Here is a 19,145-nt window from a genome sequence, read left to right as displayed (position 1 = left end):
CTGCTCTTAGGAGCTGTCCAGACTGCTAAAAGCAGAGATTTCTTTTTCTACCTTGTACAGGATTTTAAGTTAGTAGAGGGGAAAAAAATGAAATAAATATTCAATCCAAAAGAAGGCAAGAAGGAGATGTTAGTGGAAAAAATAGAAGTACAAACAGAAATGCGGAATAAGACGGTATATTTAAAACTAATTATATGAGTCATTGCATTAACTGCAAAATGGACTGCTAAATGCTCATTTAAAAGACACTGTCAGAACAGACTGTAAGCTATTTACAAGACATGACTTAAAGCGTGAAAACAGAAAGGTTCAGAACTGATGGAAAGAGATAGAAGAAAGGTAACGTGTTAAACTAATATTAGAGAAAATTAGACTTTAAAACCAAGAAAAGCAGTAAGTCATTTCATATTGATAAAAGGTTCAGTTTACCAGAAAGATAAAACAAATTTAAGTTTTTATGTGGCTAATAACATGGTATTAAATATAGAAAGTAAAAATTGGCAGACCTACAAGGAGAAATACACATGTGCTTAGAAATATTGAAATATATTTTTAAATAACCCATAGGTAAAGAAGATACAGTGGAAATTAGAAAATATTTTGAGGTAAATGATAACTAACATACTACTAGTTAAAGCTGTGGGTCTGTAGCTAAGATGTAATTTGAGGGAAATTTATAACTTTAAATACAGTTGTTACAAGAAAAAAATGTTGAAAATTAATAAGCTCAGAATTCATCACAAGTAGTTAGAAAAAGATTCCTACATAATAAACCCAAAGAAAGCAAAAGTATCAAATAAAACCAACAAATTTATGAACTATAAAACAATAAGGTGATCAAATCAGTGAAAAACATCAAAGCAGTTGAAAGTTGGTTCTTCAAAAAGATTGCTAAAATTTGCTGATCTTTCTTGAGATGATTACAGAGTCAATACTAGAAATAAAAAAGGAACTTGACTTCAGATTTTGCAGATATTAAAAAAAGTTGAATTATTGTCAATAATTTTATGCCTAATAACTTGAATATTTATATGAAATGGACAAATACGTAGAAAAAATATTACTAAAACTCATCAAATGTTCAACAACAGTGAATTACCTTTAGCATATAGACATAAATTGGAATACTCTGATGAACTATGGCTATACTCATTAATGTGGGTGAATAGCAGAAACATAATATTGAGGAAAAGCAAGTTACCAAAGAAAAGAAACAAGCCACTTAAGAATACGAACATGAATCAAAAAAAAAGCAAAGATGAATCCAAACAATACGTGGTTTAGACTTACAGTATATACCTATGTGGCAAAACTTACAAAAACAAGGCAATGATTTATTAGGGAAATCAAGATAATGGGTACCCCTGGATGGGGGAAGAAGATGTGATTGTGGGAACATGTAGGATTTTTCTAAAGTACTAGTTATTTTTTAAGTCTTAACTGGGGTATTTTTATTATTCTTTAAGTTTTGTTTATGTGTTTTGTATTCTCTTTTGTGTATGTATTTATTTCGTTATAAAAATGGAGGGAAAAGCCTAAATCAAAGGGTATTGAATCATGTCTTAATTTAATTGAATCATATTACCTCTGTTTCTATAGTCATTTTGGAACTGGTTGAATAAACTACTTAAAACACTCTTCGAAAAATCAAGTGACCGAAGACGACCTTCTGTGCCTATAATCCAGCCCAGGGATCCATTAGGTTTTAGCTGGTGGATTATTACTCACGTAGCATCATTTTACCAGTTTGATCGCCATGGAGCACCAGATGAAAGGGTAAGATTTTATTTTTTAAACTTTCCTTTGTTATCCATTAATGCATATTTTTTTATAGAAATATTAGAAAGTAAGTGAAAAGAAACAACAGCAAAAATCAGATAATCTGAGATTCAGCTTCTGAATCTAGAACCAGTAGACCTTTCTGTAAATATCTTGAAAAATGATAATATTTATTGCTTGATTAAGGAAAAGCAACTTGTAGAAGATTTGGGAACTAGTCCTGGCTCTGCTACCAAGTAGTTGTGTCACCTTCGGTAAATTACTTAAACCTTGCTGGGCCTCTGTTCCTTATCCAGAAATCATGGGATTGGATTGTTTGGAAGATTCCTTCCAATTCTGAAATCTGTAAGGTTGCCAAAGGGAAAGCATATTTCTCCAGAAATGCATTAGTAGTTTTTGTGAATAATTTGATAAAATTATTTCTTCAGAATAACACTTTTTTAGAGAAGCTTTTTGCAAACACCTGTCAATCTTTTAAACAACCATGAAGTTTACTTCAAAGAGAACAATAGAAATTTTAACTAATATATTAATTTCTAGTTAGAAACATTTTTTAAAGTGTTATTTAAAAAGCCTAATGAATAAAAGCAGCTAGAAGATGTATTTATTTGAAGCTCTAGTTATATGTAATTTCTTCTGTGTTCAGAAATGAATAGTTTTGTTATCGGCCCATCAGTTCCATAAAATAAACTTCAAAATCTTGAGGCCAATTTCAAAATTGGTCTTCTTTTCTGGGAGTGCTTCCCAAACCTGGCTGAGCATCAGACCTACCTGGGAGTTTTTAAAATTCAGATTTCTAGGTCTCAGCTCTGGAGATTTTGATGGATTAATCTCGTTTGAAGTTTGGGAATCCCTATTTTTAAAAAGTTCCTTGGTTCTCATCCTCTATCGAGGATGGGAACATGCTCCTTGATGGACTTGACAGATTTTCCTCTCTTTGAAATATTGGACAGAGTTGGCTCAGAAATCATCCATGAAATCTGCAGGTCAGTTAGTATTGACGTAGAGTCATAGATATGGAAAGGGTTTCAAGAGGTGCTCTAAATGATCACCTTATTAATAAAAGGCCCTTTAAGAGATCCCAAGATAAATAATAAGTCAGAAAATACTCTGAGAAGTTCACACACAGCTCAGTATCAGTGTTTGTAAGCATTCTGCCAATTTATTCAGAGAGGTCAATAGAATGAGTGTCTCACAGAGAAGGATTGTATGTCCTTTGTTTCTGTGCATGAGTCCTTACCATGCTGATACATAGCAAATAATGTTAGCAGTTGCCATTATTAGAATAGTAGTCATTTTATTGAGTATTTCTGTGGAGTTATTATGGTAATGTTTCACATCTTTTAATTATTAGAATACTAGGACAATACTAAAAGAACACAAAAAATTTACATATAATTCTAAGGTTTTTACAGAAACGTTTTTATTTCTCTTCCCTTCCAACCTTAATTCCTCCAAGTATGTATTTCTGATTTTAATCAGTATAAATAAATATGGTAATTAGTTAAGCACTTCTGAGTTCTTACTGAGTGGCTATCATAATGATAGGTGCTGATAATAGGAGACACATGAAACAGACAGTATTGCCTCTTGCTTGAAGGAACGTGTTTTCAGATTATTAATGCTTGCTGGAACTGCATTAACACTTATTTGAGTGAGTGGTTTATTTTATAGTGGTTGATATTGACCCCCAGATACTGCCAGTGTGGTAGGTAATCTAGCCACATTAATATATGTCGTTACTATTACTCTTGTAATGTTGAATCATACTGGTACAACCACCCACAGTCACACTGCTGAAATCACTCTTCATACCGAGAACTCCATAGGATATTATTGCTTTTATTAGCTCTGAATCAAGATAGTGAATGAATCGTCTGTATTTCAAACAGCTTAACCTATGTCTTTTAATATGTTTCAGCAGTTCCTGTGTGATTTTCTTTTGTCAAAATTTAAAAAAATGTTGATTCTTAAAATTATGTAAAAAGTTATGAGGAAAGGGAGCGATTATATTTGAAAAAGAACCTTTTATATCATAAAAATAATAAATATGTATAATATATATATATGTATTGATATATGTAGACTTTGCCTTTATTCAGAAGTCCTCAAAAAGTTCCAAATATGTCTGGACTTCTTAATGACTTTTAAAGTAAAACTCAAGCTCTCTAGTTAGTAATAGTTTTCATTAGGGGTGGTACCTTCAGCATATTGCATTTGCAAACTGTAATATCTCAGAGCGACTATTCTGTTGTTTTTTTTTTTTATTTTTTTTTATTTTTTTATTTTTTTTAAAGATTTTATTTTTTCCTTTTTCTCCCCAAAGCCCCCCGGTACATAGTTGTGTATTCTTCGTTGTGGGTTCCTCTAGTTGTGGCATGTGGGACGCTGCCTCAGCGTGGTCTGACGAGCAGTGCCATGTCCGCGCCCAGGATTCGAACTGACGAAACACTGGGCCGCCTGCAGCGGAGCGCGCGAACTTAACCACTCGGCCACGGGGCCAGCCCCGACTATTCTGTTTTTATCTCAGTGAAGTGTTATATAGTAAGTGAGAGGGTAATATATCCACTTTACAGGTAAAGAACCAGAGGTACACAGTGGTTAAATGTCACCCTATTTTTGTCTCTTTGCTAAACTTGATAGTAGGGTCCTCCTAAGAATTGCCTCTTATGAATAGTTCTTTGGTAGGGTAACCATGTGGGCCAGTGTGCCAGGGAGAGTCCCCATTTTATGCCTATTACCCCCTCACTCCATCTGGTTAGTTTTCCTTTTTACTTTCAAAAGTGTCTCAATTTGGTTACAAATCATATAATCTGTGAACAGAAAGGCATATCGACTCATCCTTTCAGAGAGATTATATAGGATGTTAATTTGGGTTTGGGATATATTTAGATCAGAATTTTGAAAATTACCTGAATTCTTTTTTTCTCCCTGTGATGTATTAGCATAGCCAGCTATCATATAGAAAATGGTTATGCATTAAGCATGCTTTATTCCACTAAAGAGTAATCTGGTGTGAGAGGATGAAATGAAGTAATAATGGTTAATCATATCTTTTGCTGCAGAGAAATACCTCTAGTCTTGTTATAACCATAGTGATGTTTCAGTTTTTAAATGTGAACTGCTTTGCCCTGAAGGTTAATGTCATATCTTTACATTTTAAGTAGGTTTCAGATATGGCTAATTTTTTTTTTTAATTTTAAAAGTTTCTGTAAATTGGACTTTCGCTCTATGTGGATTGAAATCACAAAACTTACCAATTGCTTAATAGCAGCCTATAAGAGAAATTTGGTATCTCACTTCTCATACTAGAGGCTTTAGATTTTCATATATTTCTGTTGAATGCTTTCTCTCAACCTAGATGAGAATGTGACATCCTCTCACAATCCCAGTCATCTGTTTTAAAAGCAAATATAGTTTAAAGAGAAAAATTACTTTTGGACATTGCAGGGATCAGTTGAACAGTGCTTTCCCTACCCAGAACATATTGCAATCAGTCAGGCCAGCTGATGCTCGTCTTTGAAACATCTGAAATGGTGACTAGATAAAAGGTGTGAAATGTAACCTTAAAATGAGAGTTGCACCACATTACCTAGTCTGCTAGACTTGGAGGGTGGGGGATCTATTTTATATTTCTGGTGGAGATACCACCTAGGCTGAAGCTTAAGTGGATGTCTTAGTTTTGATGGTGGAAAAAGAAATATAAAATACAGCCCCGAATTGATGGCTTCCCACCTCCTTTCTATCAGTAGAATTATGTGGAACTTAGTATGTAGAACAAATGCGATAGCTGCTCAAAGGTAAGTGTTCCTGTGGAAGGAAAATCTGTATTCTGTTGATACATATTCTTTTACTCACTCTCGATCTGGGCATGATATAATTGCCGTTCTTTCCTCTCAATTACAGTTTATTTTCATTTAAGATTATAGCCACAATACTGATCCATAGAGTTGCAATTCTTTGGACAAGAGTTACACTACTTCTCGATAATTTGTGGGATTCAAATGCCTCGACAGAATACAACAATTGAAATATACTCATTAACACCATCAAATTATAGAGCTAAATACCTCAACCCTGTCATATTCTTGCTTATTTGGAACTAGAGGTGACATTTTCCTGGTAAAGAGTGTTATAAAAGCAAATTGCTGGAATCTGAGAAAAGACTTGTTAGAAAAAGAAACTCAGTTACTGATAACATGATATAATGGAAGGAACACTGGCTTTTGAGCAAGACCAACTTGGCTTTGAATCCATGCTCTGACTTGTATATACATGACTTAGAATTCTGAGATTTAATTGTGTTATCCGTGAAATGGAAAAGTTTTTTTTGAGGATGTAATAATGTAGAGACCCTAACAGTGTACATATAGTATTGATAGAACAAAATGATCTCCTTTTTGAGAGAGTTTTAGGGCTAACTACCAAGTTTTACGGCACAGTCCTCAAGATTACCCTTGTTTCTGATGTCGGTCACAAGCTCAGTAATTCCAAAAACTATGTAATTTACTTGGACTCACAGAACTCACTGGAAGCTGTTTTACTCATGGTTATGGTTTATTTTACATGGTTATGTAATAAGCTCCATTACATAGGCATGGTGTACTGATTGCCCACATGGTTGATCTCAGTCTCCAGGTCCACTGACACAAGACCCAAAGTCTCCAGCCTAAATCACATTGTGGTTTTTGGGTGTGGCCAATCCTACCCTAATATATGGGTGTGTCCAGCCTCTACCCTCAATTATATTGTTAGATTCTCCAGTAGGATCTGAGGACCCCAGGCAAACAAAGATTTTCCTATCAGGCCTAACATTCCGAAGGCCCAGAGATTACCTTCCAGAAGCCAAGGGTACAGGCCAGATCTCTTTGGGCAAGGCCAAAATTCTTTACTACACATTTTTTCCTGAAAAATGTTTTGCATTCACTTTGTTAATGTAAATCTATTTCAAAAAGTCAATAATTCTTTTGCTAAAAATAATGTAGTCATTGTATTAGTTTCTATTGCTGTGTAACAAAATTTGGCAGCTTAAAACAACAAACGTTTATTATCTCACACAGTTCCTGAGGGTTACACATCCAGTAGGAGCTTAGCTGGTTGGTTCTGGCTCAGGATTTCTTGTGAGCTTGTAGTCAAGCTGTTAGCCAGGGCTTCAGTCTCTGAAGACTTGAGTGGGGTTGGAGGATTCACTTCCAGTCTCTCTCAGGTTGGCAAGAGGCTTCAGTTACTCATTACGTGGATCTCTTCAGGCCTGTTCACAGTATGGCTTTTCTCAGAAGGAGTCAACAAGATGGAACTTCAGTGTCTTCTAACCTAATCTTGGAAGTGGCATACTACCACTCCTATTAGTACTGGTATTCTGTTGGTCACAGACCAACCCTAGTACAGTGTGGGACAGGGTTAAATAAGTGTAGGAATACCAGGAGGCAGGGGTCATTGGGGACCATCTTAGAGGCTGGCTACCACAGTCACTAAGCACCTTTATTAAGGAAGTATTTATTTAGTGATTTTGTGTAGTTAGCATCTTACAGGAACATTATCCAACCATTTGAAATCAAGAATATTGAACATGCTTTAACCCTTTATTGGTCATTTGGGGTCATCCTTGTGAATGTTACAACAGGGGTGGTAAGGTATGATGAGACTCTTTGTCTTTATTCTTTAAGCCCTCTGGCTTTGCTTTTTGAGGGCTTAGTGGTTACTTTTTGTACCTTTTTCTTTTCCCCCGTCAGAAACTAGTTGTCACTTGCTTCCTCTTGGAAACACTTTCTTTGCTTCTGATTTTAACCAGTATCCCTGTGTCCAAAACTTTGAGAACTGAGTATCAAGTGAACTGAGTATCCTGTGAGAAGATCCTCCAGGCTTTCCTGTTGGAAAAGTGAAATTGTTTTCACTGCCTAGTCTTTGTGAAATATTTTGGCTTTGTGAAAGTTCTTTTTGGCTTTCTTCCTATCATTCAGATAGTTGAGGTTACCAGATAAGTGACCATTGGCTAAATGAGGTAGCACTGTGCAGTTTTTCTTTATTTTCTGCATTAAATTTTTAGTTACTTGTTTACCAGAGTAGACTTCTTGAGGTTATTATGCATAAAATTAAGGAAAACATCTTTGGTGAGTAAAGTACAGAGTAAAGAATACTCAGGGTATAAAAAACTGTGAAAAATACATGAAGGTTTTTCTTTCTGTTAGGTTATTTCTGACTGCAAAACTTAAATATTTGTTAAAACATTTCTAATTTTATAGAAGTACCACTATTTAATAAAATAACTCCTGATAAGGTTTAGGTTGGATTGGAATAGTTGTAAATTTTTTTCCTACCAACTCAATCAACTGACTGCCAAAGTAATTTTAGACATTGAAGAAATTGTAATGATGTCTGATGATAGAGAAAATGGCTGTACTTCACACTTAAGTTGCTATAGCATAATTTTAATGCATAATTAAGAGCAATAATTTTGATGAAATAACGTTTTTTCTCTTTCTAGAGACAAATGGAATCGAATTGGAACTTTGCAGAAGAACTGCTGAAAAAGTCCATCAGTGTTCAGGTACGCATTTAACGTGAGACGATCTGTGGGCTTTGCTAAATATCTGTGTTAACAGATTTTATTTATAAGAACCAAGCAAACTTAAAATTATTTAAATAACAAACTTAGTTTACTTATTAAAAACCTGAGATAGAATCATCATTCTTTGTTAATCAAGTTCCCGTTAGTGACTATCCTTTGAAGACTTTTATTTTTAAAACTGAGCTGCCAGTTAAAGGACAAAGATAATTGTCCTAGTTGGTGACTTTGACAAAATGTATTCAAAATAAGTAGTAGATGCTTCAGAACTATAAGCCATCCCTTGACTGAATGATATCGAGTCTAGGAGACACGATGAGGGAGATAGTGGCATTGGAAATTCAGCTGTATCCTCATCACAGCGGGAAGGTGACTTGCCTTGCTGAGCAATTTGTCTTACAGGCTTGAATCATACTCTAACTGATAAGGTCCTAGTTTCTCAGCCTTCGTTTCATACCTTATCATTTTTCTTTCCGCAGAGCTGTTAATGTAGTGCTTCATGGCCCAGAGGTCAGATTTGACCTCCTTTTAAAATAGTTTTAAATGTGCATTTCATCACATCTTCAAACATACTATGTTGTAGTTCTGTAAAGTTTGATAATATAAGTTATGTGTGTAAGAGTTTAAGGGGAAATTTTAGTAAAGAATATTTTTTAATTTGAGAAATAGATTACTTTTCCATTGAGAAATAAAGATTGTTAAAAACTTGAAGACGAATAATAAAGAAATATGGTAATACAAGATTGTTCTTTCTCGCTCCCCCATAGATATGTATACATTATATATATAGGGTGTGTATATATGTATGTACCCACATACATACACACACAAACATACATTTATTTTGTAGCCATATCTTTGAAAATCATTTTAACAGCTTGAAATTTTCTTTTTCCTGTTATCTATATTAACTCTTAATTTTCTTAGGTGAAACATATAAGTACATTTAGTTATAATAAGAATCTTCTAATTATGATCTAAGAATTCTAGGTTAGAATGCCAAAGAGCTCTGTGTATTTAAATTGTATCAGAAACAACCATTATTATTATTCCAACCATTGTAAAAGTTTTTGTTATTACTTTTTTCTGTATCATTTTAATTGGCTTTCTCTTTTGTTCTTTTTGAGAACATATTGATTTAGTAACTCAGAAAGTTTCCTATATGTATTTTTAATTCAAGAATGTAGGGAATCACTAAATTGGTCATTGTTATTTACATCAGCTTTTAGTCCAATCTTAATGCCTTAATATAGCTTAAAACCCTCTTAGTGGGGCCAGCCCTGTGGCCAAGTGGTTAAGTTCATGCACTCCACTTCGGTGGCCTGGAGTTTCACTGGTTTGGATCCTGGGCACAGACCTAGCACTGCTCATCAGGCCATGCTGAGGCAGCGTCCCACATAGCAGAGCCAGAAGGACCTACAAGTAGAATATACAGTCATGTATTGGGGGACTTTGGGAGAAGAAACACACAAACAAACAAAAAAGATTGGCAACAGATGTTAGCTCAGTTGCCAATATTTAAGAAAAAGAAACCCAAACTCTTAGTTAAACTTCCTTTCGGCTCTAACAGTATGAGAGTTTATGGTTTTGTTCAGCTAGATTTTAAATTACAGACTATTTCTTGGCAGGCTCTAAAGGTTCATTTTCATAAATACCCATGCACGCATACTGGTCAAGGACACACAGGAGAGAGAATTCATCATCTCTCTCTTCTATAGAAAGTTTTCTTTTTGGCCAAGAGATTGAAAACCCTCTTCAAACACTTTTAGCTGCTTGAAAATGAATACTTTTTTCCCTTTGAATTATGACTCCCTATCATTTTGATTTTAAATGAAGGAGACTCATTTTCATGAAAAAAACTTTTCTTAGTTCAAATGTCTTACTCATAATGTGATAAAACATTTTGACACTGCATGGTATACTTTTACGATATAACTAGTATTTTAATGGTGACAGCTAAAGCTATTTTGAAGAAAAGTAATTCTTGGAAGTAGATAAGGTGACCATCTGGATTTGCCTGGATTCGGGGTTTCCTGGGATGTGGGACTTTGAGTGCTAAAATCAGGAGAGTCCTGAGCAAACTGGGACAGGTCAGTCACCCTAGAAGTAGGGATAGTAGCTGTTAAAAGAAACTTTCTTTGTGAATTTAGGTCTAGCATAAAGTCAAAGTAATACCTTTCCTGTGAGAGAATAGGTCATTGTAATGTATAGAAAGAAGTAGTCCATTCTGTCTAGTAATCTTTCAATTTTGTCATGCCTTGATTGTATCAGAAATTAGATTTTACAAGTAGTATAGGACTACTTGCTGGAGTTCCTGAAACCAATTTTGTGGGTGCAGCAGGTGGTCATAAAGAATAAATAATATGTTTGGATAGAGCTATTAGTTTGATTATATCTGTTTTTCCCCGTTGAGGTAAATTAAAATCTGACCACACTCATGTGCTTTGACTTGATCTCCAGCAGTGAAAGATCCGTTTTCAATATTTAAAAAAACAACATATGTTTCATCTATAGAGCAGTCTTCAAATAAAATTGGTAGGCACTCCACTGTAGTTTTAATTAAGCAAATAATGTTCCAAATCTTTTTCTAGACAGACAGGATTTTCCAGAAACAAACATTGAGCTTTGTTAGTAAAGAGAGCATATATTGTCTAATTTTACTTAACATAGATAAAATTGAGTAGTTAAATATTTGCTTTAAAATCAATTTTTTCAAGATAATCCTATTTGGTATTTTTGAATGCTAATAGTAAACATTTGTTCTACTTTTAAAACATCATTATTGTTTTAATATGATACAGAGATTTTTCAGTTTTGTGCTATGTACTTTTTCTTTTTGAGGAATATTATCCCTGAACTGATGTCTGCTGCCAATCCTCCTCTTTTTGCTGAGGAAGATTGGCCCTGAGCTAACATCCGTGCCCATCTTCCTCTCTTTTATATGTGGGGCTCCTGCCACAGCATGGTTTTGATAAGTAAGCAGTGGGTAGGTCTGCGCCTGGGATCTGAACCAGCAAATCCCGGGCCACTGATGCAGTGCACAGGAACTTAACTGCTGTGCCACTGGGTGGGCCCTTTTATGCTATCTACGTTTTAAAGCTTCATTATTTTCTGAGACCACAGAAACAATTTTCTAATAAAAGTCATGAAAAGGTATAAAAAGATACTCTATGCAAGCCTAATATTTTTTAAATATTATTTTCCTTTGTCAAAAATTTGTCAAGTTTAAGCCTTAAAGCAACTCAGAATGTGATTAGATCTGAATAACCTGGGACAGTAATTTTCTAATTACTAATTCAAAATCATATTTCTTGGGCAGAAGGATCTTGACTTGGATATTGAAATCTAACTCTTTTTATCCAATGGTAAAAATAAATCCATTCAGGCAGACTGACAGTTACTATTTAGCTTGAAAATAAATTTTATTCTTCTCATGCTTTCTGATAGGAAGGGTAGTTATGCATAGAGGAATTAACACTCAATTGTTAAATTGCCATTTCTATAGACTAACTAAGCTAAAAGAGTAAATGTTTTCATTTCTAGTTCAATAAAATAATTTGATTTATGGAATATACCCAAATTTAATATGCCTAAATTTGATTTTTCAAAATAAAGATAGGAGAACAAAATTCTCTTAGAGAGGACTAAAGCAGAGATGAGGAGCAGGCATTATGGAATATTCTAGGGTAGCTTTCTTCAGCAAATGGTTTATACACACTCACACAGCTGAGACGAGACTCCCAGAGAGCCCACAGGGTCTTGTGAAAAATGCAGAAGTTGAGTAGCACCAGCTCTGGGATTAAGCCAGGCAGCTTTAAGGTTGTGTTGAAAAGAGGCCCACAGACCTTCTACTTCATGAAAAAATCTTTAATCAGAGGGCATGGTTTTTGATGTCATTAATCAAACCTCTTGGTTTAGGTAGAGTTTCACCTTAACACTCACAAAATTGAAATATGTCAGCTCAAAGGATGATACTATGAACTTGTTGCATTTATTATTTATCAAGAATCAGCATTTGGCCTAAAGAAGTGCATTTCTCTCTTGCAGATAACAAAATCAGAGCTGTCCCTGTGCAAGCTCTGTACTCAGCACTTAAGGTACATTCTTTCAGTTAATGCTTGTGACCATCTTGTGAAGTTCCATTTTACACATTGAGAAACTGGGGCTCGAGGGCTGCAGGAGCTTGTCAGGTTCACACAGCTAGCTGGGAAGTAGCAGAGCTGGCATTGAAATCTTCATTTATCTTTACTCATTACGTGCTTCCTCAAAACAGTTGATTTTGTAGGATTCTTAATAAAACTTTATTTTTTTCATTATTTCCATTTTTTAAAACTTCTTTGCTGCTATGTGTTTGATTAGTAATCTGTTTTGGTTTCTAGATCTGTTATGTTCAGTCTTATGGAAAGCATCTCAATTTTCCATGCTTCCTGATTTTCGGTTTTTGGTTTTTTCCCCGCTAGTAAGTGTATGATGGGGAAAAATGTAAGGTAGGAAAAATTAATATACTCAAGTATTCTCAGATATTCCTCCTCACATTAGTTCAGCTTGATTGTTTTCATTATGAACTGTACCTAAGATGTCTTTTGCCTCCTCTGCTCCTGACTATTATATTCTTATCTCTTTGGCTATCTGGCTTTGAAGATGGGCAAATCTTTTCTCTCCTTCATTCAACTGATGTGCACACACATTTTTTTGTGTGTGTAAGGAAGATTTGCCTTGAGCTAACATACGTTGCCAATTCTCCTCTTTTCTGGCTGGAGGAATATTAGCCCTGAGCTCACATCTGTGCCAATCTTCTACTTTGTATGTGGGTCACCACCACAGCATGGCTGATGAGTGGAGTAGATCCATATCCAGGATCCAAACCCAGGCTGCTGAAGTGGAGTGTGTAGAACTTCAACCACTCACCCACACATGTTGTCTTTTCTTTCTCTTTTTTTTTTTTTTGAGAAAGATTAGCCCTCAGCTAACATCTGTGCCCATCTTTCTCTGTTTTATGTGTGGTACGCCTGGCACAGCTTGGCTTGACAAGCTGTCCGTGCCCTGGATCCAAACCAGTGAACTCTGGGCCACCAAAGTGGAGTGTGCGAACTTAACTGCTACACCTCTAGGCTGGCCCCTCCCACACACATTTTTTTAAAGGGAATTTTTAAGAAAAACTAAGGGAAAATGGTTCAAAACAAAGCAATGGTTAAATATATAGAACATGAAAATATATTTTATAACAAATACTATGTGTCATTTATTATAGGCTAAAAAAAACTTACTCTTAAAGTCACACTCAACTGACTGATTACCTATCCTGCCAAAACTGTGGAGAAAATGGTATTTTCTAAGCCATTTCTTTTCGTTTTAATCTGCAGCCACTAGCAGGAAAATGAAGGGAAATTTATCTCCTTTCCTTTAACAAAAGAAAAGAAAAAATCCCCCAGGATGCTGTATTTAATTTCTTCTTGATTGGGTATAGTGGAAAGAGCATGGGCTCTGGCCTCACAAACTTTAATTCAAATCTTGGTGTGGTCAGTAAGAGCAATCTTGATCAAATCTGATGTCCCTTAAATGTTCATTCTTTTCCCTCCTGTTTTTGGAAGGTCACATAGAATGGTATGTACACCAGGCTTTGGAGTCATAAATCCTAGCTCTTTCCCAAGTGGACTTGGATAAACTATTTGTAACTTCTGAACCTGAGCCTTCTTTTCTGTAAAATGAAGGTAATAAAACTGGGATGGTATGAGACATACGTGAAACGTCACATAATGCCTGATACATAGTCCGTATTTAACCTGTTGTTTTGCCCAAACTTCATGTTTTTACAAGTTAAGTACCTTTTTGTGAATTATACATGTAAAATGAGTTTCAGATACCAAATAAAAGTAAAACTCTTCAAAATGAACCCAGTTTTTTCGTATACCCACTTTTTAACCTTGTAAGATAATAAAATTAGTTTGCTTTAATTCCTATCAGTACTATGCCATTGGAATGAGCCTAGGCCTAGTTTAATATTTTCATAATAAAATCAGAGAATGTTAGTGATGGACAGAACCTTTTCTCTTTGGTTAAATGAGTTTTATTGTCTGTGAGACAAGCTAAATGTCTTTCCCTAAGCCATACAGCTACTTGATGAAAAGAAGCACCAGAACTCAGAGCTCAGGTTTGTTCATGAAATGTTTATGTAGGCTCTTTGGTGAAGCAGGTACTATGCTAGGCCCTGGGGACATTATCCCAGCCCTGAGAGAACTCATAGTCACTTGAAGGCAGATAAACAATGTATTTGTTTAACAAGGTAAGTGCTATGGAGTGTTAAGAAAGGTTATTGTTTAGTGTGGAATTTAGGAAGTTTCTTAGAGGACTTGAAGCTTCATTGTGTTCTAAAAGATGAATGCTTAAAAGAATTGAGACCTTGTCAAAAAAAACTGCTCATGTTTGGTTCACTCTCATTCAATCCAAGATTGAACACCAAGATCACTGTTTTCTTATACACCTTTATATTACTTTTGTTAGTGACGCCAACATTATTGTGTATAATCTACCTGTTTTCTAAGTTTCTTAATATGCTCACTTCTAATTAGATTTTGTTACTTACCTTACCCCCCTTCTCCTGTTGCCATGCTCTACATTTTTTCCTTCTTTTTATTTTTATTCTGCCCATCACCTTTTCATTTTTGTCTTCTTCCATGTCTGCACTTTCCTCCTTAAACAATTTAGGTTACAACTGCTTATTATAGTCACTCCATCACAAACACCTTTAATTCCTTAGTCCTTACCTGTTTTAAACTTGGCAAAATCTACTCCTCTCCTACCCCCAGATGCCCCACACCCCTCGTCCCAGCTGAATATTGCTGGAGAAAATCATACAATCATTCTTACCAACTGCTCTAACTTTAATTCTTGATCAGAATCTCAAATGGCAGTCAGCACTAGAATGTTTGCTTTCCTACTCTCCAGAATGACTTATTTCATGGTTTCCTTTATCACATACTCTGCCCCAATCAACTTGGCTAAGCCTCTTACCTCATAAATCACTGAGGAAATAGAACCAGTCAGTTGAGACTTTGCATCTTTGGTGTCTTTGCACCTTCAGATTTCCCTACATGTCTGCTTTGTACTCACTCTCTCAGTCTGCTTTTCTGTTATATTGGAGGTGACCCTGTTTCTATCAAAGGCTGATTCCTTTCCCTGTGCACTGGATCTTGTCTCTTTTGATATGTTTAAGGACTTTATATATCTTCACTTCAATATCTCTACTTCCTCACCTATTATCTCTTCAGCCTGCCAGCTAATCTTCTGTCTCTGCCTTGTTGAGGCCATGAGTGACTTCTATATATTGTCAAATCTAAGGGTTCATCTTTCTTCTCATTTTAATCCTTCAGTATCAGTCAACCCTTTTGACCCCTGTCCCTGTCTGAACATTTCTCTTGGCTTCCATGGTGCCTTTCTTTCCTCCCTACTTCATGGTTACTGGTGTTTGCTTGTAGACTTCTCTCCTTTTGCTTGGTGTCTAAATGTTGGAATATTAAAGGGCTCTCAGTTCTGGATTCTTTTCTTTCTTCCATCTTTAATCTTTCCTTGGTTGATTTTATCTAACCTCTTGGCTCTAAAAACCACAATATGAAAGTAACATTCAAGTTTATATCAACGGCTTTGACTTTTCCCTTGAGCCTTAGATCCATATGTCAAATGGTTTACTTAATAACTCCACTTGGTTGCCCTGTGCACTCTTTCATCTGTTCTTCCCCTAGTTTTTGCTGTTTCAACCCATTTTCTTAAGGCAAAATCTAGGAGTTCTCTTTATTGTTGTCTTTCCTTCATACCTTAATATAAGTCATCAACAAATTCCATTGCCTCTGTTACCAAACATTATCTCTAAAGTTGTCTGCTTATCCCAGTCTTGCAGTTTCACAGGATTGCTTCCTAACCTTTTGAGGTGGAAGGAGAAGGAAATGGAAAGGAAAAAAGTAGACACTTTAATCTAATCTTCTGTGTTAAAATAACCATCCATGTTTGTTAAAAAGTGACACACCACTGACTCCCAGTCATTTGTTATTTATGTAAAGCTTACTATATACCACACACCTTCATACCTCCTGACACGTCTGCTTTCTACTTGACCTCTCAATCTCCTTTTCTGTTATGTTGGAAGTGTTACAGTTTACCTCTAACTGGTCTTCCTGCTTCTATTCCTGTCCCCTGTCTTTATTCTCCATGCATGATCCAGAGCGATATTTTTTGAAACAGTCACAGCACATCACTCCTATGCTTACAATCCTCTAGTGGCTTCTCAACATATTTAAAATCTGTACATCTCACCAAGACCTATAAAGCCTTAAATGCGATGTGGTCCCTCACTGTCTCTGACTTAATCCTACAATACCAAATTTACTAATTCAGGTGCTTTCCCTGCCATGAATGCTTTTCTTTCAGGTCTTTAAGTGGTTGGCTCTTTTTCATTCAATCATTTAGCCAAATGGGACCCTCAAAAAGGTCTTTCTATTCGTAACTCCTGATATAATAATGATCCACATCGTCTACCAGTTACTCTGCCACATTGCCCTGCTTTGTTTTGTTTTTCACAGTAGTAATAACTGTTTAAATTTATCCTGTTTTTGGTGCCCTCCTTTCCTTTTCTCCCTGAAAATGTAAGTTCTGTTAGTGTATTCATTGCTCTATGCCTAGTACCTCAGAATAGTGCCTAATATGTAGAAAGCTTTAAATAAATAATTGTTGAATGATTGGAATTCAGTGGTATGTCATGTCACTTTTTAGGAAACATGCATGGTTATTTCATCATAGAACATTACATTAAATTAAAGTGTCTACTTTTTTTTCTACTTCTTTCTCCTGCCGCCACTTCCAAAAAAGCTTAAAGTATCTGTAGTCTGCCAATCCCCTGGTTTTTAAAAGAGCAGCTCCGATAATCCCATGAAGAATTTGACCTAGAACTTAAGTGTTACCAAGTACTCTGGAGTTGTGTGCATCCTAATTATTAGATCATTTTTGCTACTTCTTTCTAGTTTGGGTTTCTTTTCCAGTCTCTGGGTTTCTACACTGTTCAATTGTAAAACACCTATTTTAATTTTTAAATACTTGAGTTAAAAGTTAAATTGAGCCATGTAATTTTCATTATCTGAATATATTAATGATCTCTAAAGCAAATTTTTAGAAGTATATCTTATCCTGACATAGACTGTCTGGTCTGAAGATGAGAATGGGTATGATTTGATGGTAAATATACATATTCTTTTTGGAAGATTATTTGGTGCACTGTCAAGTGATAATATTCATGTCGCCAGAGCCCATTCACTTCCTCATGATTTCACTTCATGTTTTAGGATGGTATACTAGAAGAGCAATTACGAATGTGTCTTCACTGTTGTTTGACACTTTGTGATTTCTGGGAGCCAAACATTACAATCGTCACTGTTCTCTGGGAATATTATAGTAAGAACCTGGTGAGTAAATAGCATGTGAATTTGTTCTAGGAATCTGAAGAATTTGTACATGATATTTGAGGAATGTTTTTATTGCTTAATTATGAATAATTTTGGATTTTCCTAAAATAGTTAATTTTGTAAAGTAGATTAGAATATCTCAAGAATAGTTTGATCTTTCACAAACATAGTCTGTATAGCATTGACATAGGGAATAGAGCATTTGGTGTCACTTTTCTCTTAAGAGTGAGAGTAAGCAGAGTAGCCAAATTGTACCAGAAGGATATTTTTAAAAGTCCTCATTTATAAATGTTTTCTAACAATTATTGATTGCTTGTAACACATTGAGCAATTAATACTATCCTGAATAAGACACAGTCTTATTACAGGCTGAGTGGCCAGATATGCTTATCTTGTGGAAAAAATGTTATAATACTGCAGAATGTCAGAGGAGGGAGTATAATCCAGTTTATGGACTTGTGGAAGACTTTATGAGGTCATAATTTTTTAACTTGACCAGGGGAGTGAGTGGAATTTTCCAAGTAGAGAGAAGAAGAGCATCTAAGCAAAAAGAACATTATGGACAGATGTGTGGAGACATCTATTCCTACCATGTTAAATAGTTCTGAATGATAGGTCTGAGATGACTGTGGAGAAAGACAGGAGATAAGGCAAATAGAGAAGGTATTCTGGGGCCAGATCATCAAGGGCTGAATAAAATAGGCCATTGAGTTATGATTTATTCAGGAGACGTTGGAAAGCTGGGATGTAACTTATTAGGTATGCGTTTGAGAAAGTTTTTTCTGAAAGTGATGTAAATGAATTGGGTACAGATGAGTTAGTAGTCCAATGTAGTAGAATAAATAGATAATCTGGTGAGTGAGAACTAAATTGGGGACAGTGGATTTAGAAAAGAGAGGATAAATTTGGAAGATAAAAATTTTAAAGGTGGATTTAAATAATTTAGTTCCCCATTGTGTGGAGAGAAGATTTGGAACTTTTGGGTTCTGGGTAAATAGTGAAGCCCTCAATCAAGATAAGAAAATGAAATGAAAGATTTACAAGTAAATTACGAGTTTAAGTTTGTATGTAATGGAGCTTATTAAAAATGAGAAAGATGCCTTTCTCTGAAGCATAATGTCAGGCTGATTGGAAAAATGACTGATGCTAGTTCTGAGGCAGAATGTGTACAACATGAGTCTAGAGTATCTTGTCATACCTGAAAAGAGGTAAGATGTCAAAGTAAGCTAGACTCATGTCAAAAGGACACAGGACCCAACTTGAAGGAGGTCCCATTGCCCAATGCTGGATAAATTTGAGCATAAGAAAGAATAATGACTACTGTGGATTAAACATTCAAATATGTTTAAATC

At 35.3% G+C, this 19,145-nt stretch overlaps 1 protein-coding gene across 5 annotated transcripts in view; it reads left to right on the top strand.

The window, feature by feature from the left end:
* The window catches only part of MMS22L (MMS22 like, DNA repair protein), a 124,524-nt gene that overhangs the window by 24,783 nt on the left and 80,596 nt on the right, over positions 1-19,145 (top strand). For all 5 annotated transcript variants that reach the window (XM_001503849.6, XM_023650837.2, XM_070223573.1 and 2 more), the window contains 3 exons: positions 1,600-1,776; positions 8,264-8,326; positions 17,674-17,793. In XM_001503849.6, the coding sequence (XP_001503899.3) occupies positions 1,600-1,776; positions 8,264-8,326; positions 17,674-17,793 (360 nt within the window). The remainder of the gene's footprint in view (positions 1-1,599; positions 1,777-8,263; positions 8,327-17,673; positions 17,794-19,145) is intronic.

This window comes from Equus caballus, chromosome 10 (genome assembly GCF_041296265.1).
Source record: "Equus caballus isolate H_3958 breed thoroughbred chromosome 10, TB-T2T, whole genome shotgun sequence".
Lineage (NCBI taxonomy): Eukaryota > Metazoa > Chordata > Mammalia > Perissodactyla > Equidae > Equus > Equus caballus.
The sequence above is the reverse complement of the archived record's forward strand: the minus strand, read 5'-3'. Positions and strand labels throughout refer to the sequence as shown.